The sequence below is a fragment of the Montipora foliosa genome, chromosome 11, assembly GCF_036669935.1.
Source record: "Montipora foliosa isolate CH-2021 chromosome 11, ASM3666993v2, whole genome shotgun sequence".
NCBI classification, from domain to species: domain Eukaryota; kingdom Metazoa; phylum Cnidaria; class Anthozoa; order Scleractinia; family Acroporidae; genus Montipora; species Montipora foliosa.
Genome location: NC_090879.1, coordinates 20,093,875 through 20,111,374, shown reverse-complemented (window position 1 = coordinate 20,111,374; position 17,500 = coordinate 20,093,875). Strand labels below are relative to the sequence as shown.

General features: G+C 39.0%; 3 protein-coding genes across 4 annotated transcripts in view; 2 read left to right on the top strand and 1 right to left on the bottom strand.

Annotated features, from left to right (window-relative positions):
• The window catches only part of LOC137977834 (uncharacterized), a 96,736-nt gene extending 91,791 nt beyond the window's left edge, over positions 1-4,945 (top strand). Inside the window, exons 58-66 of the mRNA XM_068825173.1 lie at positions 1,257-1,313; positions 1,600-1,695; positions 1,795-1,840; positions 2,482-2,537; positions 2,801-2,887; positions 3,179-3,236; positions 3,886-4,089; positions 4,495-4,544; positions 4,634-4,945. Of these exons, the coding sequence (XP_068681274.1) occupies positions 1,257-1,313; positions 1,600-1,695; positions 1,795-1,840; positions 2,482-2,537; positions 2,801-2,887; positions 3,179-3,236; positions 3,886-4,089; positions 4,495-4,544; positions 4,634-4,738 (759 nt within the window). The 3' untranslated portion in view covers positions 4,739-4,945. The remainder of the gene's footprint in view (positions 1-1,256; positions 1,314-1,599; positions 1,696-1,794; positions 1,841-2,481; positions 2,538-2,800; positions 2,888-3,178; positions 3,237-3,885; positions 4,090-4,494; positions 4,545-4,633) is intronic.
• LOC137977836 (origin recognition complex subunit 5-like) lies at positions 4,804-15,583 on the bottom strand. 2 transcript variants are annotated; one of them, XM_068825176.1, is made up of 5 exons: positions 15,322-15,583; positions 11,701-12,216; positions 10,770-10,974; positions 6,901-7,026; positions 4,804-5,345 (listed from the first exon to the last, which is right to left on the bottom strand). In XM_068825176.1, exons 1-5 carry the CDS (start codon positions 15,520-15,522, stop codon positions 5,095-5,097), a joined length of 1,299 nt encoding a protein of 432 aa, XP_068681277.1. In that variant the 5' UTR covers positions 15,523-15,583; the 3' UTR covers positions 4,804-5,094. The 2 variants fall into 2 exon arrangements, with proteins under 2 accessions (XP_068681277.1, XP_068681276.1); XM_068825175.1 differs by having other exon boundaries at positions 6,901-7,086; positions 15,322-15,578.
• A 237-nt stretch (positions 15,584-15,820) lies between these two features.
• The window catches only part of LOC137977835 (tetratricopeptide repeat protein 41-like), a 24,217-nt gene continuing 22,537 nt past the window's right edge, over positions 15,821-17,500 (top strand). The window contains exon 1 of the mRNA XM_068825174.1: positions 15,821-16,338. Within this exon, the coding sequence (XP_068681275.1) occupies positions 15,914-16,338 (425 nt within the window). The 5' untranslated portion in view covers positions 15,821-15,913. The remainder of the gene's footprint in view (positions 16,339-17,500) is intronic.

Sequence of the window (17,500 nt, the reverse complement as noted above, 5' to 3'; positions counted from 1 at the left end):
TTGGCATGGCCTCAAGGAACTTTTGCACTTCTGGAAGTATTTTCAAGTGTCGAGATATAGTGCACATCTTCACGTGTCGCGCACGTGACAAAGTGACCTTTACGTGCAGCACTGCAAAGTTTGGTCATCTTGGAAAGGTGTTTTCACATCTCACCTTCATTTCTCTTTAATTTTTTTCTGCAAAAGATGTTTCGACGAGTCATTTCGTTTCATCTTAAGCCGTTCAATTAGCGTTTCCTTTCTCAAACACTGAGCAAGAATACCCATCGATCGGTAAAAAACAATGTCAGGCTTAGCCACTTTGGCATAAATACACTATTTTTACCTCGTTTCCATGGTCCAGTGGTCATTGTCACCACCTGTAATGAAGATAATCTGGGTCCGGGTATTCACTACATACACAGTCGAACATCATGAGAATCGCAATGTAAGGCCGATGTGAGAAGGACAAACTTCTCTCTGTTCTTTTCTTTAGCGCTAAATTAACCATACACCACAAACTGTACTTTTGCAGGCCCGAGTATAGGCTACTTGTAGCCTCTTGTTGGATGAGGTTTTTGTGATATCCAGAATGATCAAGGTCTCGGTAAGGGTTATCAGCCGACGCCGAAGCCCTACCTCGACCTTGATTATTCTGGATATCACAAAACCCGAATCTAATAATTGTTTTATTATACATTGAACGAAAAAAAAAATGGTCACGACAGTGGGTGGAACTGATAATTTATTTCTAAACACGTAAAAATATACAAATCAGCGGCACAATTCCATTGACACAAAATTCTAACCATTAGACAATATGTGAAAAATTAAATAAAAGTAAATAGTAATAAGTCTAACTGAAGAAAACTGACGGCAAGCAACACAAAGCGCGCGAACTTGACATGAGTAAGCAAAGAAAGAACGAGGCCAATAAAGGATTTATTATATGGGATAAAACACCAAAAAAATCATCTTTGATCTTGCGGGACCAAGCGAGAAATCCCGAGCAGGAAGTATAGCTCCATCTTGCCCGCTCGGGTAGCCAATCACAGCGCGGGATTTGGTCGATCTTGCCCGCTCACGGAGCAAGTCTTATGTAATAAATGACATGATTACCCGTGACCTTGAGTGTCCTTGGCATGATTATTGTACAATCTGTAGCAAGATGGCGTCACAGGCGCTGATTTCGAAAATTCACTGTACCGCGGCTTTCGGCCAATCAGAAGAGAGATAGTGACTTCAATGTATAATAATTTTAATTGCTTATGTTTCAGGCACTTTCGGAAGTGGAACGCGAGTGCCAGAAATTGCGCAAAAAACTACAATGTGAGGTAAGAGTAAAGTTGTTCCCAAGGGATACGTATATAAACATTGTCAGTCCCGGTTCCCCTTGTATTTAAGTCACCACACACTTTCAAAAAAGGATTATTTCATTGATTATGTCGGAGAATTGATTTGGTACAATAAGAGGCCGAAAAAACAAATCAACTGTCTATTGTACAAAGATGCAAGACGAAAATAATTCGCTGTTTTAGGTAAGAACAATGCAGGGGCTTCATTTATTTAGGGGTATTCCTGTGCTGTCGTAAAAATGTTCTTTTCTTTCTCCCTTCGTAGCAAAAAACGAAGCTTCAGAAAATGCACGCTCAGATGCAAGAGGCCAACAGCATGAGACAACTGGAATTGGCAAAATCTACAAACATCGATAAACTGGTTTGTCGAGGCCTTTCATTAGTTCAATCTTGTTACATCGTTAGGCTCATTTAATTGTGAACAAAATATCGCACCGTTAAATTGTTGTATTTCTTTCAGATTTCAGATCTGGAAGAGAAAGAGTTACAGCTTCGTCTTCTGACGCGTAAGTAATGCTATTTTTCTTTCATTTACGATGCCAACTACCTGGTTATACGTAGAGGTAAAGTAATTGAAACGACTTGCTTAAATAAGTAAGAAGTGTCCTTGTATTTTATCATTACTCAATACTGCATGGATAACAAATTTCCTGAACGAAACAATGGTTTCGCGGAGGAATATTAAAAGTGAAGAATTTCGTGCCATCATTACATGTAATAGGACGTTTTCAACCAACCACTGAGGAAACCCATAACAATAGAGAAATCTACGACTTCTGGTGGACGAACTAAAGAAGCTGATGAGAGAGAGAGACCTTTTGTTTTCGTCTACCTGCATTGCGGCGATGATGTCACGTGAAAACCTCCTATAGGCCATATATTCAGCTTGATTCTAAGGCAGTGAGGACAAAAACAATATAAACACCTTTGAATGAATGTGAAAAATATTTACATATCATCCACTTTCCTTTGTCTTTGTCCTCTAAACCTTTCTTTCAAGCTGAATTTTAATATATCGAAAAAGGCCTGTTACAAATAACGTTTCAAACTTAGCTAGAGATCCCCGAAGACATCCCTTGTTCCAACATATATGAATTAGGCATTAAAACAAATTATTGACGAACGACATTTTATCGTTTTTCTTCAGAAAATTTGGACAGAGATCAGCGTAGGAATCTTTTTGCGCAAGAGCAGTCTAAGAAGGTAATGCACAACGCTAGTTACATCATATAGCGCAACTGAAGGGTACCTGTTATGCTCAAGTCACTCAAGTCAGAACAAACGCATGCGTAGGAAATTTGTCGCTTGAAAATGAGCGCTGCGACCAATCTTGATAAACTGGGGCTGCCGTTGAGAGTGCATTATTTTAAATATTGTGCGTCAGAACTTTGCGGATATCTTTTGGACCACGTCTCTCTATCTAAGCCAGTGAAGGTCTTTGGAATAAGTTTTCGTCATCTCTTCAGGCTTTGAAGCATATGATGTTACAACTGGATCATGAGCGCCATCTTAAACTTGATGCTTTTGAACGAGTTGAGGATCTTCAAAGACAGGTGAAATTTATTACATTAGCATTAAAAGGTATCATTACGTGAACCAATTCACTATTCCACTGCAAGTTGGGTGAATTTAATCCAACGATAGCTGGTTTTTATTTCAAGAAAATTACAAAACTACCCTCAAATGTCTCTTTTTTTAACGGTAAAAATGTGTTGTGCGCTGGTTGATTTTCTTTTCTCACTTGAAGAGTGCTAACCGTCATACACTTCCCTTTGTTTTAACGTTTCTTCAAAGTTTTCCTTCGTGCCTTTGATTAATGCATGAATCGTTTTCCGACGTTTTAGATATATGAATATGAACAAAATCTGATGAGCGGACTGTCAAGGCCAGGCTCTGGAGCTGGTATGTATTGACAGTGTAGGATTTCTTGACCTTGTAAAACTTACCATTTTGATTTCTAAACCTAACCTTCAATTAAACAATTTCCGAATCGGCCGGTTATTCAATTAATCAATCAACAACTATTATTGGTATTGTTTCATAAAAGACCGTATATAAAAATGAAATGCAATTCCAAAGAGCCTTGCGTACATGCAAGTCTGCTTAAACCTACCTTGTGCTGCTAAAATATGAAGTATTTTCTGTCCACAAGTCGCAGTAATGTCTAAAAAAGTTTGATTACTACGATCTAGAAGAACAAAAGGAAGGATTGGGCATTTAGACAGAGAAGTTATAAAACAATTTAAGGTAGGGCGATTTTTAGTTTGCGAAGCAACCCTATTCTTGAGGTTGGCACTTCGAGAGTCAAAACCGTATCTACTAGCTTCAGAAAGTTGCCTAGGAATAAAAGAAATATTTCGCGGTGCTCCTAAGGTCACAAACTTGTGATACTGGTGAAAATTTGTTATTCAGGCGAGTTGGAATTGTTTAACTTACGTATGTTTCTAACGTATGCCACCCAAGAGACGAAAACGATTTAACAGTTTATGATAAACTATTTTCTTTTAGTACTGAAGTACACTTTACGAGTCTGTTTACTCGTTACTTTCAGGCTCACGGCCCGCTTCTCGCACAGATAAACGTCCTTTGTCTTCGTACAAGACAGCACCGGAAGCGTATGCGGCTTCCCCTGCATTTATTCCTTCTTTGGGCACTCGCCCAACCAAACCCATTAATGTGGTAAATCCTCTGGGGGGAGGTATCTGGCCTCCTACAGTTCTGTTCCCACAAAGACAAGCTACCACACCAGATCCTGGTAAGTTGAGGATTTGTCGACATATCTCTGTCTTTCCTTTTCAAGAGGAGGAGGTAGGGTATCTCCCATTGCAGACAGCGTTGTATTCTTTCAACCATCGATATTATCTTACAAGTGAAAACTTCAATTTAGTCAAAATTTACTAAACAGGGGCTTGCATTTTATTCTCAAGACTGAGGCGGAAATGTTAGTTAAACATTACATGGGAGAATATGGTTGAAGTTGAGGTTAAAGGATGAGGAGGGACATTTTTGGACGGTAAAATATTGTCCAACTGAAAACAGTATGTCATAAATATTAAACGGCGATGAACCCAGAAAATATATTGTGTTGAACATTAATAAAGGCCAACTTTTATCACCAGGAACACTCATGCTTGAAATGTTTTTCTATTAAAAACAACAGGTGTAAGTTTGGCGTATTCTCCTCCGCCTAAAATCCAGCGTCCAAAAACTGTAAGTATCAGTTTTGTTACTGCGAATAATTCATCATTTCTTGCGAAAGGCAAGGATGTCGTGACCTCATATCGTCCGATATATTTCAGCACGGCGGTCGTCTAAGAGGGAAGATATCCGAGAGTCTTCTTGGAGACCTGGAAACTGACGACGTCCCAGACGCCCGACTGCCGCCAACAGCATACGGAAATTAACCATCATTAACACAATTAAACGACAAAAAAGGGACTGTTCGCTTAAAAAATCTAAAGAAACAGTGCATTATTTATTTACATGAATATGACATGTAATACTTTATTGTTGGTACTCTGATTAGATTTTTTACGAAAGCCTCTAAATACTGGTCATATACTGATGGTGTGTTTTACCTTTGCACGAATAAACTTTACTCCGTTGATAGACTCTTACGTCTTTGGTTCATTATTTACGTGTAAGAGAGATACAAGGTACAGTGCTTTGTGCGGGTAGAGGTCATTTCTTTTACCCATTTTGAAACAATTTCCATCTCAAGACAAACAATGACCACTATCAGCTATGCTCAATGGGAACTTTAAACGAAGTCATACAAGTACTGCATGATATCAAACTTTAGCTGCTTAGCAATGTCAGAAATGGTCAGAAAGTTGACAAGGCACTTGTACTTGGGGCAGTCAATCTGGTCATCGCTAGTGACTTGAGCCAGCAGATTCAACGAAACCAGGGATGAAATTTGACAAAGAATACTGGCGGAGGGGGACACACTTTCCTCGACAATGCTGTAGAATATTGCCATGAGCCGATCCAACTGGAAATTCTTAGGACCTAAGAAAACAAGGGTTATCAAATTAGTTCAGTTTGAACTTGAGTCACCTGACAACTGTGTGGGTAGTTGGGATAAGACCCAGACCACGCACTTACCAGAATTCTTCCCTGGTGAAGAACTTTGTTTTAGTTTTGTCTGCGCTTAAACGATCATGCTCTCGGGTCGGTCAAAAAGGTACCTTATACCGTTGCCTTTGTCTCTAAGTAGACCTAACAGGGATTTGGGTTAGTGTAAGTTTATCAGTTACGCAATCTCTTGTAAAGACAATGGGACACACTTCACTTTCTTTTTAGATACTCGCTTGCTCGAAAATCGCAGCAACCCTAAGTTGACCAAGGTCGACAATTGTTACAAGAGGGAGCTGAGAGCCAGTCCAAGCGATATCTGCGAGTCTTCCGCCATTTTGCCCTCCCTCCCCATTTGAACTAAAGAGAGCAGTCGACGGTCAGTTGATTCGGCAAAGTTAAGTTCTTTGCACACTTGTTAAAACAATTTGCCAGGTAACATGAGTTCGCGTCCCGCTAAGCTCTGTAATGTTTTGTCTACATCTACATCTAGATGTCCTGAGAACCACGTTCAGCACAATCGCAGGGTTATGGGTTTGGGTCACCATTAGAAGCCTGATTCCATATTACTCAGTTTACAAATACTTTGGGCCGTTGAAACGTTGCTTAAAGCCTGAGAAAGCATCAATAAAATGTTACAAAGATGCAGTTCTTAATGTATTTTGTTACGCATTTTTATTGCAATTTTGAAACCATGGATTGTTGATAGCGCTTGCTGAAAACGGATAAAACACATATTACGAAAATTCGCTAACGCATGCAATTGAATTCCTTGTTAAGAAGAGGTTTTCTGTCCAAGTGGTGACTAATCAATGGCCTTCTGCAACAATTGGTCAGGAGACCTCTTTTTCACAAACACGACGACTCTGCTGAGTACATGAAATTATTTTGCCAGAAATAAATAGAGCAGCTTAAAATATGCTACCATGCCCATTTTCGTAAGTATATCGTTTAAACTGGTGTTCTTACAGCTGAAAAAATTATAAGGATTTGTAGGGGAAAAGGAGGTTTTGCCCTCCAATCGCGCTTCAATGATTTTCATACAAATCCTTGCATTTTCCTAGGTTTTCAAACCGCTTTGAAATTTATTCTTCGCGGATTGACAGTCTTAAAATTTCTACCCTTGCCCACTTATTCTCGCTTGTTTGAAAGTTGGTAAGAATAGGAATCTTAGCTCTGTTTTTGGCGCTTAATCATGGAAAATTCTTCTGGAGGGCAAAAGCTTTTCGTTCGTAAACAAAAGTATGGAATTCTCTTTCCATTTCTGGAATTTATAAAGCTCGAGCTTCAAGTTCACCATTGATGAGTCATGTGACCAATTGTTGCAAATGGCCTATTATAAAGGATGATACGAAGTACGCTAAGTTACTGCTCATTTTAGTAAGCCATTCAATGAAAATTTGAATATGTTGTCCCAACTGAAAATTAATAATGTTGTTGGCATCACCACTGCGATTTCTAAGGCCAGTATGAAATTTATCTCTCTTACCTGTAAGCTGAGTGTTGGATTTTTTGCCTTTAGCTGCCGCTTTTGCTCTATTGCTTAAGCTTCGTTTTCCTTGCTTTGTGAAGAAGCGTCTGTCAGTGTGGGCAGGGTTATATGATGCCAGGTATGCTGCAATTAGCAAGTACTTCGTATAAAATGGAAGTTCAATGTGTGCACGAACGGACACACCTGCGAGAGAGTAATGAATGTTTAAAGGTGTCAGTGGAAACATGAGATGTACCTTGGAAATTAAGGGGACGGGCGATGAACATTTTGTGACGTCTCTGTCGTTTTTCTTTTAGTTAAATAGGCATGGGGCAAATGGGGAAAACATGGTAAATACTTAATCCTTTAACCCCCGAGAGGGCCCCCATTCACCAGTGAAATTGTCAGACGTTAAACTGAGGACACACAGTTCAACATCGTGCAACATTTGTCGAGCAACAAATGTTGCACGATGTTGCGACTTGTTGAATGGCTATAAACACATTCAACTTTTGTCGAACAAGAACTACGAATTCTTTCCATTTTTGGCGGCAAATTTGGAAATGACGGATGACGAAAGGTTGTTGCCACATCGTTTTTGGACTTAGCCGTTTTTTAAAAAAAATTTCGGGACGCGCTCTGGTTGCGCATGCATAAGATTCCTCTGTCTCGTAGAAGGCAGTTCAAGTGGGATTCGAAGTCGGTAGGGCAATCGCGATGTCCACTAAACCACGGAAGATTACGTGACAGAACAATGAGGAAATATGTGTTAAATAATTCTGTGCGTGACCGGAAACGAGTTTTTGTTTTTTCGTTGCACGCAATGCAATTGACTTTGTATTTAATAGATAACGTAATTTATAATTCTACAAGTATTGTTAGGAAAAAGTATTAAGTATTCTTTAATATCATCGTAGAGACTTGCTAAGCATCTGTTTTCCGGTTAGGGTTAGGGTTAACAACAGTTTTAAATGTAAACAAATATCCACGATCGCACTTGACCCTATCGTTGGGTCATGGAATGTGGACTGTGAACTTCGGAATTGAAATATTGGATATCTACCAAGATATTGTAACATCCAAACAACCCACTGAAATACCGAGAACTTTAATAAAGGAAGTCGGCTAAAGATCCTTCGAACAAGGTGTAGGCTACCCGTAGCCTCTTGTTTTATAAATGACTATTGCAATTATTTATTTTTGTATGTTTAACAAATTGATGTCAGTTTTTCATGCGTCTGTCCTGTTATTGATCATGAATTTCGTCGTAACATTGTCAAAGTAGTCTGCGGATCCACTCGGCTATCGCCTGGTCTACTTTGACAATGTTATGACGCAGTTCATGATCAATAACAGGACAGACGCATGAAAAACTGACATCAGTTTGTTTTTTACAACAACAAAAAGGCAGAGGGGTCAAAATTAAGTAAAAACACGAGAAGAAAGCGAGACAAAAATGGGAGAAACTTCAATCTGACGCGAACAAAATCGCGTCAAGTGTCTGTCAGTGTCTGTCCGCTTGTTGACAATAAAAATCGAGTGAAGCTATGATCTTCGCAGTTTAAGTTATGAACGCCATTTTAGCAATTGCGTAAAGAAGCCTAAAAAAGGGGTTTGAACCCGTGACCTTGCGATACCGGTGCGACGCTCTAACCAACTGAGCTATGAAGCCAATGGACGCACGATAATTTTTGCAGTCATTGTAAAATTATCATTCTTAATTATTATTATTATTGACATCCTTGTGATGCCTATGGTTTTAGTAATGTTTAAAAAATGAGTAGCAGTGTTTTTAGACCCGATAAAACACGTGCTGCGAGTTTTTTGAATGGCTTAAAAACATTCCACAAAGAGCGTGTCCCTCTGGACTCAAAACAATGGTTCAAATTGTAAGAGGTGAATATTAGCATACAATTCTTTATATAAAGAATACTAACGAGGAGTGTTTTATCAGGATATAAAGCTCATGCACGTGACGTTTTATCGGTGTTTTGATAGGCTTATTAATGAGTTTTTTTAAAGGATAATAAAGATAGATGCAGATTCTTCACCACCACATACTGCGGGAGCCATAATGAACCTTTCAAATCACGTGAACGCGATACTGGAAAACGATTGGTTAGCGCCATTCAACAAGCGGCAACAACGTTCAACATTCAACACTGCATGACACACTGTTCAACATTTGCTGAACAGGAGATGGAGCGCGATCAACAAATGTTGAACAGTGTGTTATGCCATGTCGAATGTTCAAATATGCCACTCAACACGTTAAACGTTGTTGAACGAAAATAGAGACCAGGCCCCAGTTGTTCAAACGATAGATAGCGCTATCCGCCGGATAAATCGCTGTTCACTGGATAACTCAATTGGTTTTGCTAGTGTTTATCCGCTAGATAGCGCTATCCATCGTTTGAACAACTGGGGCCAGGTCCCATCCCCGTCCCATCATCATCGTCATCATCATTATCTTCATTTAGTCAAGCAGTTCACGTAAAAAGGGCAACTATATAGCTGATGATGACCTACTATTAAAATAAAGCAACTTAAAACTAATACTTACAGCTAATACAAAAGCATGTATATTACAAGAAAAGGATCGATCGAAAATTTGATTAAAAAGATCCAGGGGCATCCGACGTCCATTTTCGGAAAATATCTGTTCGGAAGACGATTTGAGATCTAGAATTTTCGGAACATTTGTTGTAAAATTTCTTGCTTGCCTGCCTGTCCTAGGATTTTCGAACATCTAAAAAATGGTATAATTGATCATTTTTAACGGATTTTTACCCTAAAAAGGTCACCTAGAATTTTGGGGAGCCTTTTTTCTGGCTGAAATTTTCTAAAAGGTAAGTTTTGATCCCTATAATTTTCGGATCACTAGACTTTTAGCTAGGAAATCCGAACAGATGAAAAAATGGTAGGGGATAAAAATGTGCATATATCTCAGGGGCACCCAACGTCAATTTTCGGAAAATATCTGTTCGGAAGACGATTTGAGATCTAGAATTTTCGGAACATTTGTTCCAAAATTTCTTGCTTGCCTGCCTGTCCTAGGATTTTCGAACATCTAAAAAATGAAATAATTGCCCATTTTTAGCGGATTTTTACCCTAAAAAGGTCACCTAGAATTTTCGGGAGCCCTTTTTCTGGCTGAAATTTTCGAAAAGGTATGTTTTGATCCCTATAATTTTCGGTTCACTAGACTTTAGCTAGGAAATCCGAACAGATAAAAACAATTTAGGGGGTAAAAATATGCCTATATCTACCGTTTAAACACCAAAATACGTTTAACAATGCTATGTTTAAGTGGTTTTGAACTATATTCTCGTTGGGTGCCCCTGATATCTACCGTTTAAATACTAAAATACGTTTATCAATGCTACTTTTAAGGGGTTTGAAGTATGTTTTCGTTGGGTGCTCCTGAAGATCGATCATAATAGCTGTCCAAACGATGGATAGCGCTATCCACCGGATAAATCGCTATCCAGCGGATAAACACTAGCAAAACCAATTGAGTTATCCGGTGGATAGCGCTATAGCTATCCATCGTTTGAACAATTGGGGCCAGCTTTATTCTGTTCAACAAGTCTGTGCAATAAGTGGGACCATTGGGAGTTAAGGAAAGGGGGTATATACCGGACTAAAATGGTGGAGGACAAAAGAACATTGCTATATTCCGATTAGGCCTTGCTAATTAAGTATTGTTATGTTCGCTTAAGACTTTGTTCTTTTGTTTTATGGACATTAATTATTTCGGATCCGGTATATGAAATACCAGCCAGGAAAGGGGAAATGCCCTGTGTTTGGAGGAAAAGGGGCATTTCCATACATAGTGATACATAGTGACATAGTGATATTCACAATTTAAGCTAAGGATCACATACCTGGTTCTTCCCAATTCTCATTGTCTGACAGTGAGTTCTGACCAAGAACGCTCTGCCAGTGATCACTGGAAATCTCCCTGAGATAAACAGTGTGTAGTGCTTTCTTCAGGTGTGGTTCTATGTTGCGCCAAAGCTTCCGGATGTCTGTCAATTCAGCTTCACCTGAATCAACTGGTTCGCAGTATTTTGGGAAATGCAGAAGGGCCTACAAGGCATAAGAGCTGATGATAAAGGGGACCATTTGCATTCTTTCATAAGCAAAATATTGACCTTATCTTCACCTTGGCAAATTAATTACAATTGTTATCCCAGCTGGAACCAGGGAATCAATTCGCTATTTATAAAGAAGTTATGGTGAGAACAGGATCTAAAGTGCAGAGAATCTGAATACTGATTTTAATTTTCCAGAACTTTTCATGAAGATGACCCTGAAGTAAAATTTCATAACACAGGAGTTTTTGAAAAGCAGTTTTCCAGCATTTCATTTGTTTCAAACATATCCTCTCTAAAAATGGAAAATCCAATTCAAAATCCAAAGTAAACTTAAATCCAAACTTTATTTTGGGACTCCTTTTTGTTGGTACAAAACTCAAAAAGCCCAATTATGTATTGCATATAGGTAATATTGATAAGTTTCATATTTTCAGTTTAAGTCTGTGTGAGAAAGGGCAAATGGCCAAAAAACTATTTACCGGTAGCTACCACAAGGGTAAGAAGTTGAGCCTAAATTCCCTTTCACTTAACACTCATTTAAAGTACCTCCTAAGGATATAGCTTAGCATGAAAGCACTTAGTTCACAACAGTCCATTTTTTAATCCTTTTGTGCTTGAGGGTTATTAAGTAAATCAATCAAGGAAAGATTTTAAAGATTCCCTCTAAAGTCACTTAAGTGTTTTGGCTGTCACAAAAGTTGCTGTTAGTGTCACTTACCAGATGCCGTAATTCATTTAAATCCCGGCATACCGAATAAAACACGCTTGTTAGTAGCTGGCAGTATGCCTTGTAAAATTCCACAGGATACAATGAGGGGCAGTCTTTTGCCATGATCTCAAGCAATTCTGCTTTGGAATAATCTGGAAAGTGGATGCTCATGGGCTCGTAAAATCCAGTCCCAACTTGGAATTTATCCCAAACAATTTGACTGATCAGGACAACACAGATGTTAATTTGTGTTAGCTCTTGAAGTCTCAAAAATGCTGGTAATGCATAAGTCTCCATATCCCTCAGTCTGTCTGCTTTATCAAGGACAATGTAAAATGTTTCTTTAGTGAAGTCTCTTAATAACAGAGAAATTTTAAGTTGTCGTGTGAAATCAGTCATGTTGTCACATTTGGGAGGAGAACTGATATCAGCTTGCTTATCCGTTTCTTGTAGCTGGTACAAAATACATTCATAAATCAAGCGTGCTGTGAAACACTCCACACAATTCACTGTCACATGAGGAAGCTATGATTATCAAAAAAAACAAATGAAACCAAGTTAGTTTATTATAGATCAGATATATGACATATTTTATAATTTTTATAATTTTATAAAATATATATATATATATATATTTTTTTTTTTCCTTTGTATATTTATTATTAGAGCTAGGGGGGTGAGTAAGTTGGTAGTGGGATGGGTAATGACAGTTTAAATTATTCTAATCTGAAATTTTTATTTAGTATGTCTATGTGTTTATATGTAATACACGACCCCACAAGCTTTTAGCTTTTATCCTTATAGTGTCAAAATAAAGATTATGTATGGATTATGTATGTGTTCATTGGGGATATTACAGATTATAACTCACCCATTCATTTGGCTACTTTACATCACGTGGTGGAAAGTTATCACGCAATAAGCCCCATCTACATTGATATTAGTCCTGCAATCATTTCCAACGAAAAGAAACAAACCCAGCGGAAAAAGGCAGCACATTGAAGAGTTTCAACTTTTCATCTTTGTTATTTTACATGAAAAAAAAAAACTCATTTTGTAGGGTCAAGTGAAACTGACATTAAAGGGCTGGTTGCAAATCCTGTTCTAGAGAGTACAGCAAGATGTACTGTCAACGTCTTTGAAGGTGAAGAAAGTCAGGAGTAGACTTTCAGATTTAGTTCTATGCAAACTGAGTCATTTTATCACAAATAGAATTAATACACTGTGTTTAACTGTAAAATACAAATGTAACTAACCATTCTTGTCCAACTTTAGTAACAGTCTACCGACAACGGAAATCTTTAAAGTGCCTCAGACTTTGCACATTTCTAATTAGCCCTTGCAGTGACAATTAAATTGATTTCATTTTTTCCCGAGACCGACACACCCACTCTTTCTAGTCAAGTTTTGAACAATGGCGATGCCATGGCAAACGATGAACCAGTAAGCTAAAAGCTCCTTGTTTCCGAGTTTGTTTTGCAAGAGATTATTTCACATGACAGCTTGCCAAGTTTTTGTCCAATCACAGCACAGAAAGATCACGCCATTATGGCCTGAGGCCAATGGAATATGTAAAAGGGTTATGACGAACATTAAGCGAATTTGCACAACAGTGAACATAGAGGACAAGAACTAGAAGCAAGAGTTGAACATATTCTTAAGAAGCTACAGAGCAACACCACATAGTTCAACCAGAATCCCACCTCACACAGCTCTGTATGGAGGAGCAACGAGAACAAAACTTCCGGAAGCACCACCAAGTTTCTCGAAAGGTGAAGAAATGAGGATCAAAGATCAGCAATCCAAAGATGAAATGAAGAGATACGCAGATCATCACAGACATGCAAAACCATCAAATCTAGTTCCAAATGGTCAAGTGTTAGTTCACTAAGGAAGATCCCACCAGAGGAAAACAGAAGCTTACTATGAGCCACGCCCTTACACAGTTACCACCAAGTTTCTCTCGGTTATTATTTATTATTATTATTACTGACAAGAAAGGATCTATGGTGACAGCTCAGGATGGCAAACACAGTATCACAAAAAAGTCCAGCATGTTGTTCAAACCCTTCAGAACAGTTACAAAGTCCGTCAATATTGAAAGTGATGAGAAAAGTGCAGATAATGGAATCATGGAGTGATCCTATGACAAACCACTCAGCTCTGGTGAACAAGAGAAATCTATTGAAGAAAGAAGATACCCTCTTAGAGCCTCAAGGGGACAATTACCAAAAACACTCGAGGACTTTGTATTGGAATGCTAAAAGTCACTGCGTCAAACTCTTCACATGTTAGACATTGTTGTAATCAGTTTGTTGTTCATGTTCTTATTTGAAAATGGGGAGGGATGTAGCACTGTCACATGCAGTGATGCATAATGGTATAGTTGGTACATGTACATGTGGCGGATGGTTTCAGCCCTTCGCAATTCAGTCCTCGAGACTGCAAGTAAAGGGTGATTAGCACTGCCAATTATTATTATTATTTTATTATTACAGACGGTGGGCGAAGCGGAGTAGGAAGATTATGTAACTTGTTTGTCCTAAGAGATAAAGCGTCTTTATATAGCGTACAGCTGAGTATCTCTACAGTGGTGGAAGTGTGATCTGGGATACTGAAACAATCATTAGAGCACGAAGTACAGCATTGCTGAGAATTTTTTAAGTGAGAGGCCCTATCTATGGAAAAATGGCGGATGGTTTCGCAGACAAGGCAGGCACTACAGCCTGCACACGAAAATTTTACCAACGTTATGTTGATGATACATTTTGTTTATTTCATTCAAAGACTCAAGAGCTATTTTTTGACTAAATTAACTCTAGGCACCCTAACATCAGATTCTTTACAGAAAAAGAAATAGATAACAAATCCCTTTCTTAGATTTTCTGATCAACAACGACTCTCGTGTTCCTGTTACTATAATGTTTACCATAAAAAACCCTTCAGGGGCCTGTTGAATTACTTTAGTTTTACATCTCACTCAGGCTACAAACTATTGCGCACACTATATATTCAGCTCTGTACTTTGTAATTCACACTGGAGATGACAGAAGATTCTGTTGAAACATGTATTTTTTTTAAAAAAGGGTTATTTCTTACAATTGTAACAGTACTCAAACCAATAAAATGCACTTGCTTACGTCAATCGCAAGTATTCGCCATCACATTTTACGAATGATTTTCGCTAGCTTTGAATTTTAATGAGAGAACTACAAAATAAATAAACCCCTACCTGGTCTGCTGGTATTGCCAGCTGATAATGTGATTTGTCCTCAAAATTTCACATTTGCCTTCGAAGCTTCCCTTCTTGGCCAAATATTCCTTTTTTTTCTCTCAGCCACAGACATTATTAGCCGACATACCAGCTGCCTGAAGGGGTTTATTAATAATTCTTACTGAATATGCTGTGTCTGCTTACCACTAATAGGGTTAGGGTTAAGTTAAAGTCTGCATGACCGGCTGGCAAAAATTAATTTTTCAAATGGAACAAAAACCCTACTCTGCTCTACCCTACCTTACTAACGATTAAACTTCAAGGGCCATTTAGTCCCTTGAAAAATTCTGGCACCACTGACAGTAAATTTATGTCCATTACAAGAATAACAACGAAAGGTTAGCTAAAAGCCAGACCTGCATATCTTGAAGTAAAGTTTGCACAACGTAACTCTTCCCAGTCGCCGTGTGTCCACAAACAAATATCGCAGGGCATGAACATGAATCCCTTTTTCCAAAAAGGGTTAACAGATTCTTAACTTCAAGTCGTCGGCAAATTACTTTGCTGTAAACACTTTGAAGACTTTCTTCTTCAAAAAGCGCACAACTGGCCGCCATCTTGTATTTAGCTGAAAAGTACTGGGTCGAATCATCCGGTAGCAAGTGTGTGTGTGGAGCGGGGTGGGGAAGGGATATCGCTTTGTGTTAAAGCAATCAAGTTTTTACTCGCGATATTATTGCTATGAATCGTTGATCATTGGTGAAATCCAATCATCAACCTATATGGTTCATTATCAACCTTTCAAATGTTACGTTTGTTTTTCTTTTATATGCGCTATATTTTAGCAAAATTTTAGCGATGTAAGGAGAGTGGGTAGCGGTGGTGGTGTCCCCCCCCCCCCCAACTAGCTGCCCTTGCGATCGTGGCAACGGCATTGACAACGGCGATTGCTGTAAGTACATGTACTTCTTTTATCGAGGAACACCGTGCAGTCTTCTTTAATTGTCAATGCCAAAGCTGCGGGATGGGTCCAGCTTATCGGCAGCAAGATGCCAAGCTGCTGGCAGAAAAGTCATTCGACCTTTTGTGTGCTCAACGTTTCAAGATTTTCACGCAGAAAGAGACTTCTTACAAGACAGGATATTTCCTCAGCTAAACACACTATGCCATGAGCGAGGAACTTCGTTTATACCCGTAGATTTACGCTGGAACAAAAGTCAGTCACAACACAACAGTGAACATGTTCTTCGCATGTGTTTGGACAGCATTGGGAGATGTGCTCCATTCTTTGTTTGCTTGCTGGGAGACAGGTACGGAGTCCATCGAGCGACCGAGAAGGAAGTGAAAGATCCAGCAACCGAGGAATGGCTTGACAGAAACTTTGAAGTTGCATCAGCTTGTGGATATGATTGGGTGCTTGAAGGCGATAACAGGTTATAAATATGTCACATGTGCATCTACGTTGTATGTGGGAAGCAGGGAAATACAGGCCACTTATGCGCCGATCAAATCGAAACTTTAACATCCCCCCCCCCCCCCGGGCAAACCACGGGCATTTGACATGTACCTTCTGTGCCCGGGGAGTGGGAAATTTGACCTTTTTTTTCGGGCGCCGAAGTCACTAACAGCTATAAAACACGTGTTTGGGCGAGATGAAAAAGTTTACAGTCAAACTAAATGAAGCGTACCACTCAAGATTGCAAAAATGAACCGATTATTTCAAACTTCAACCCGCTAGTCGATTCAAGAATGCAATAATGAATTGATTATTTGAATATTGAACTCACTCGTTCGATCCAATAATACGGCTAACGGGTTCCGTTTCCGAAAAATCAATTCACTATTGCATTCTAGAAAAGACCAGTAGGTTTGAAACCTACTAGTCGCAACAGTGAATTGATTCTTCGAAAACGGAAACCGTTAGCCGTATTCTTGGATCGAGCGAGCGAGTTCAATTTTGAATAATCAATTCATTATTGCATTCTTGAAACAACAAGCGGGTTCAAGTTTCAAATAATCAGTTCATTAATGCAGTCTTGAGGGGTACGCTTCACTTAGTTTGGCTGTAAAGGAAGAGATGTAGCATTTGTGAGCGATTGGCTTACAAAAAAGGTCTTCAAAAGGTCTTTATTGAAGACCACAGGAGCCGACGACGATTGTTCTTTAATAGGGTATGACAAACAAATACTTCAAATCTGACGATAGGGTAGGGCATTTGAACATTTTGGCCCAAGGGGGTGGGAATTTGAGTGATCCAATCTTCAAAAGTTCAAACGCCCGGGCTTTGCCCAGGAAAAGGGGGGGGGGGGGGGATGTTGAAGTTTCAAGTTGATCTGAGCGCATTACACCCATGCAAATTACCTGAGAGATTTTCTGAATGATTTCTTCATCATTCAACCCGACATGTACACCATCAGCCTAGCTGACCAGCTGATTTATAGTTGGAATTTTAGGAGAACAGGAGATGTTCTATTTAATATAGCAATCACTTATTGCCTCATTTACATTCACTGAAGGGCCAGTCTCCTGGTGTCATATATCATAATGCGGTACCACAACTACCATATTTTTGAGGGGAGTAGTTTCTAAAGAAAC

Coding starts and splice junctions, on each gene's coding strand:
- LOC137977836 (XM_068825175.1), bottom strand. CDS start 15,522: ATGGCGGCCAGTTGTGCGCTTTTTGAAGAAGAAAGTCTTCAAAGTGTT. Junction 12,217..15,321: donor CTTTACTTCAAGATATGCAG/GTCTGGCTTTTA, acceptor TGATAATCATAG/CTTCCTCATGTGACAGTGAA. Junction 5,346..6,900: donor ATCCAACACTCAGCTTACAG/GTAAGAGAGATA, acceptor TTGTTTTCTTAG/GTCCTAAGAATTTCCAGTTG.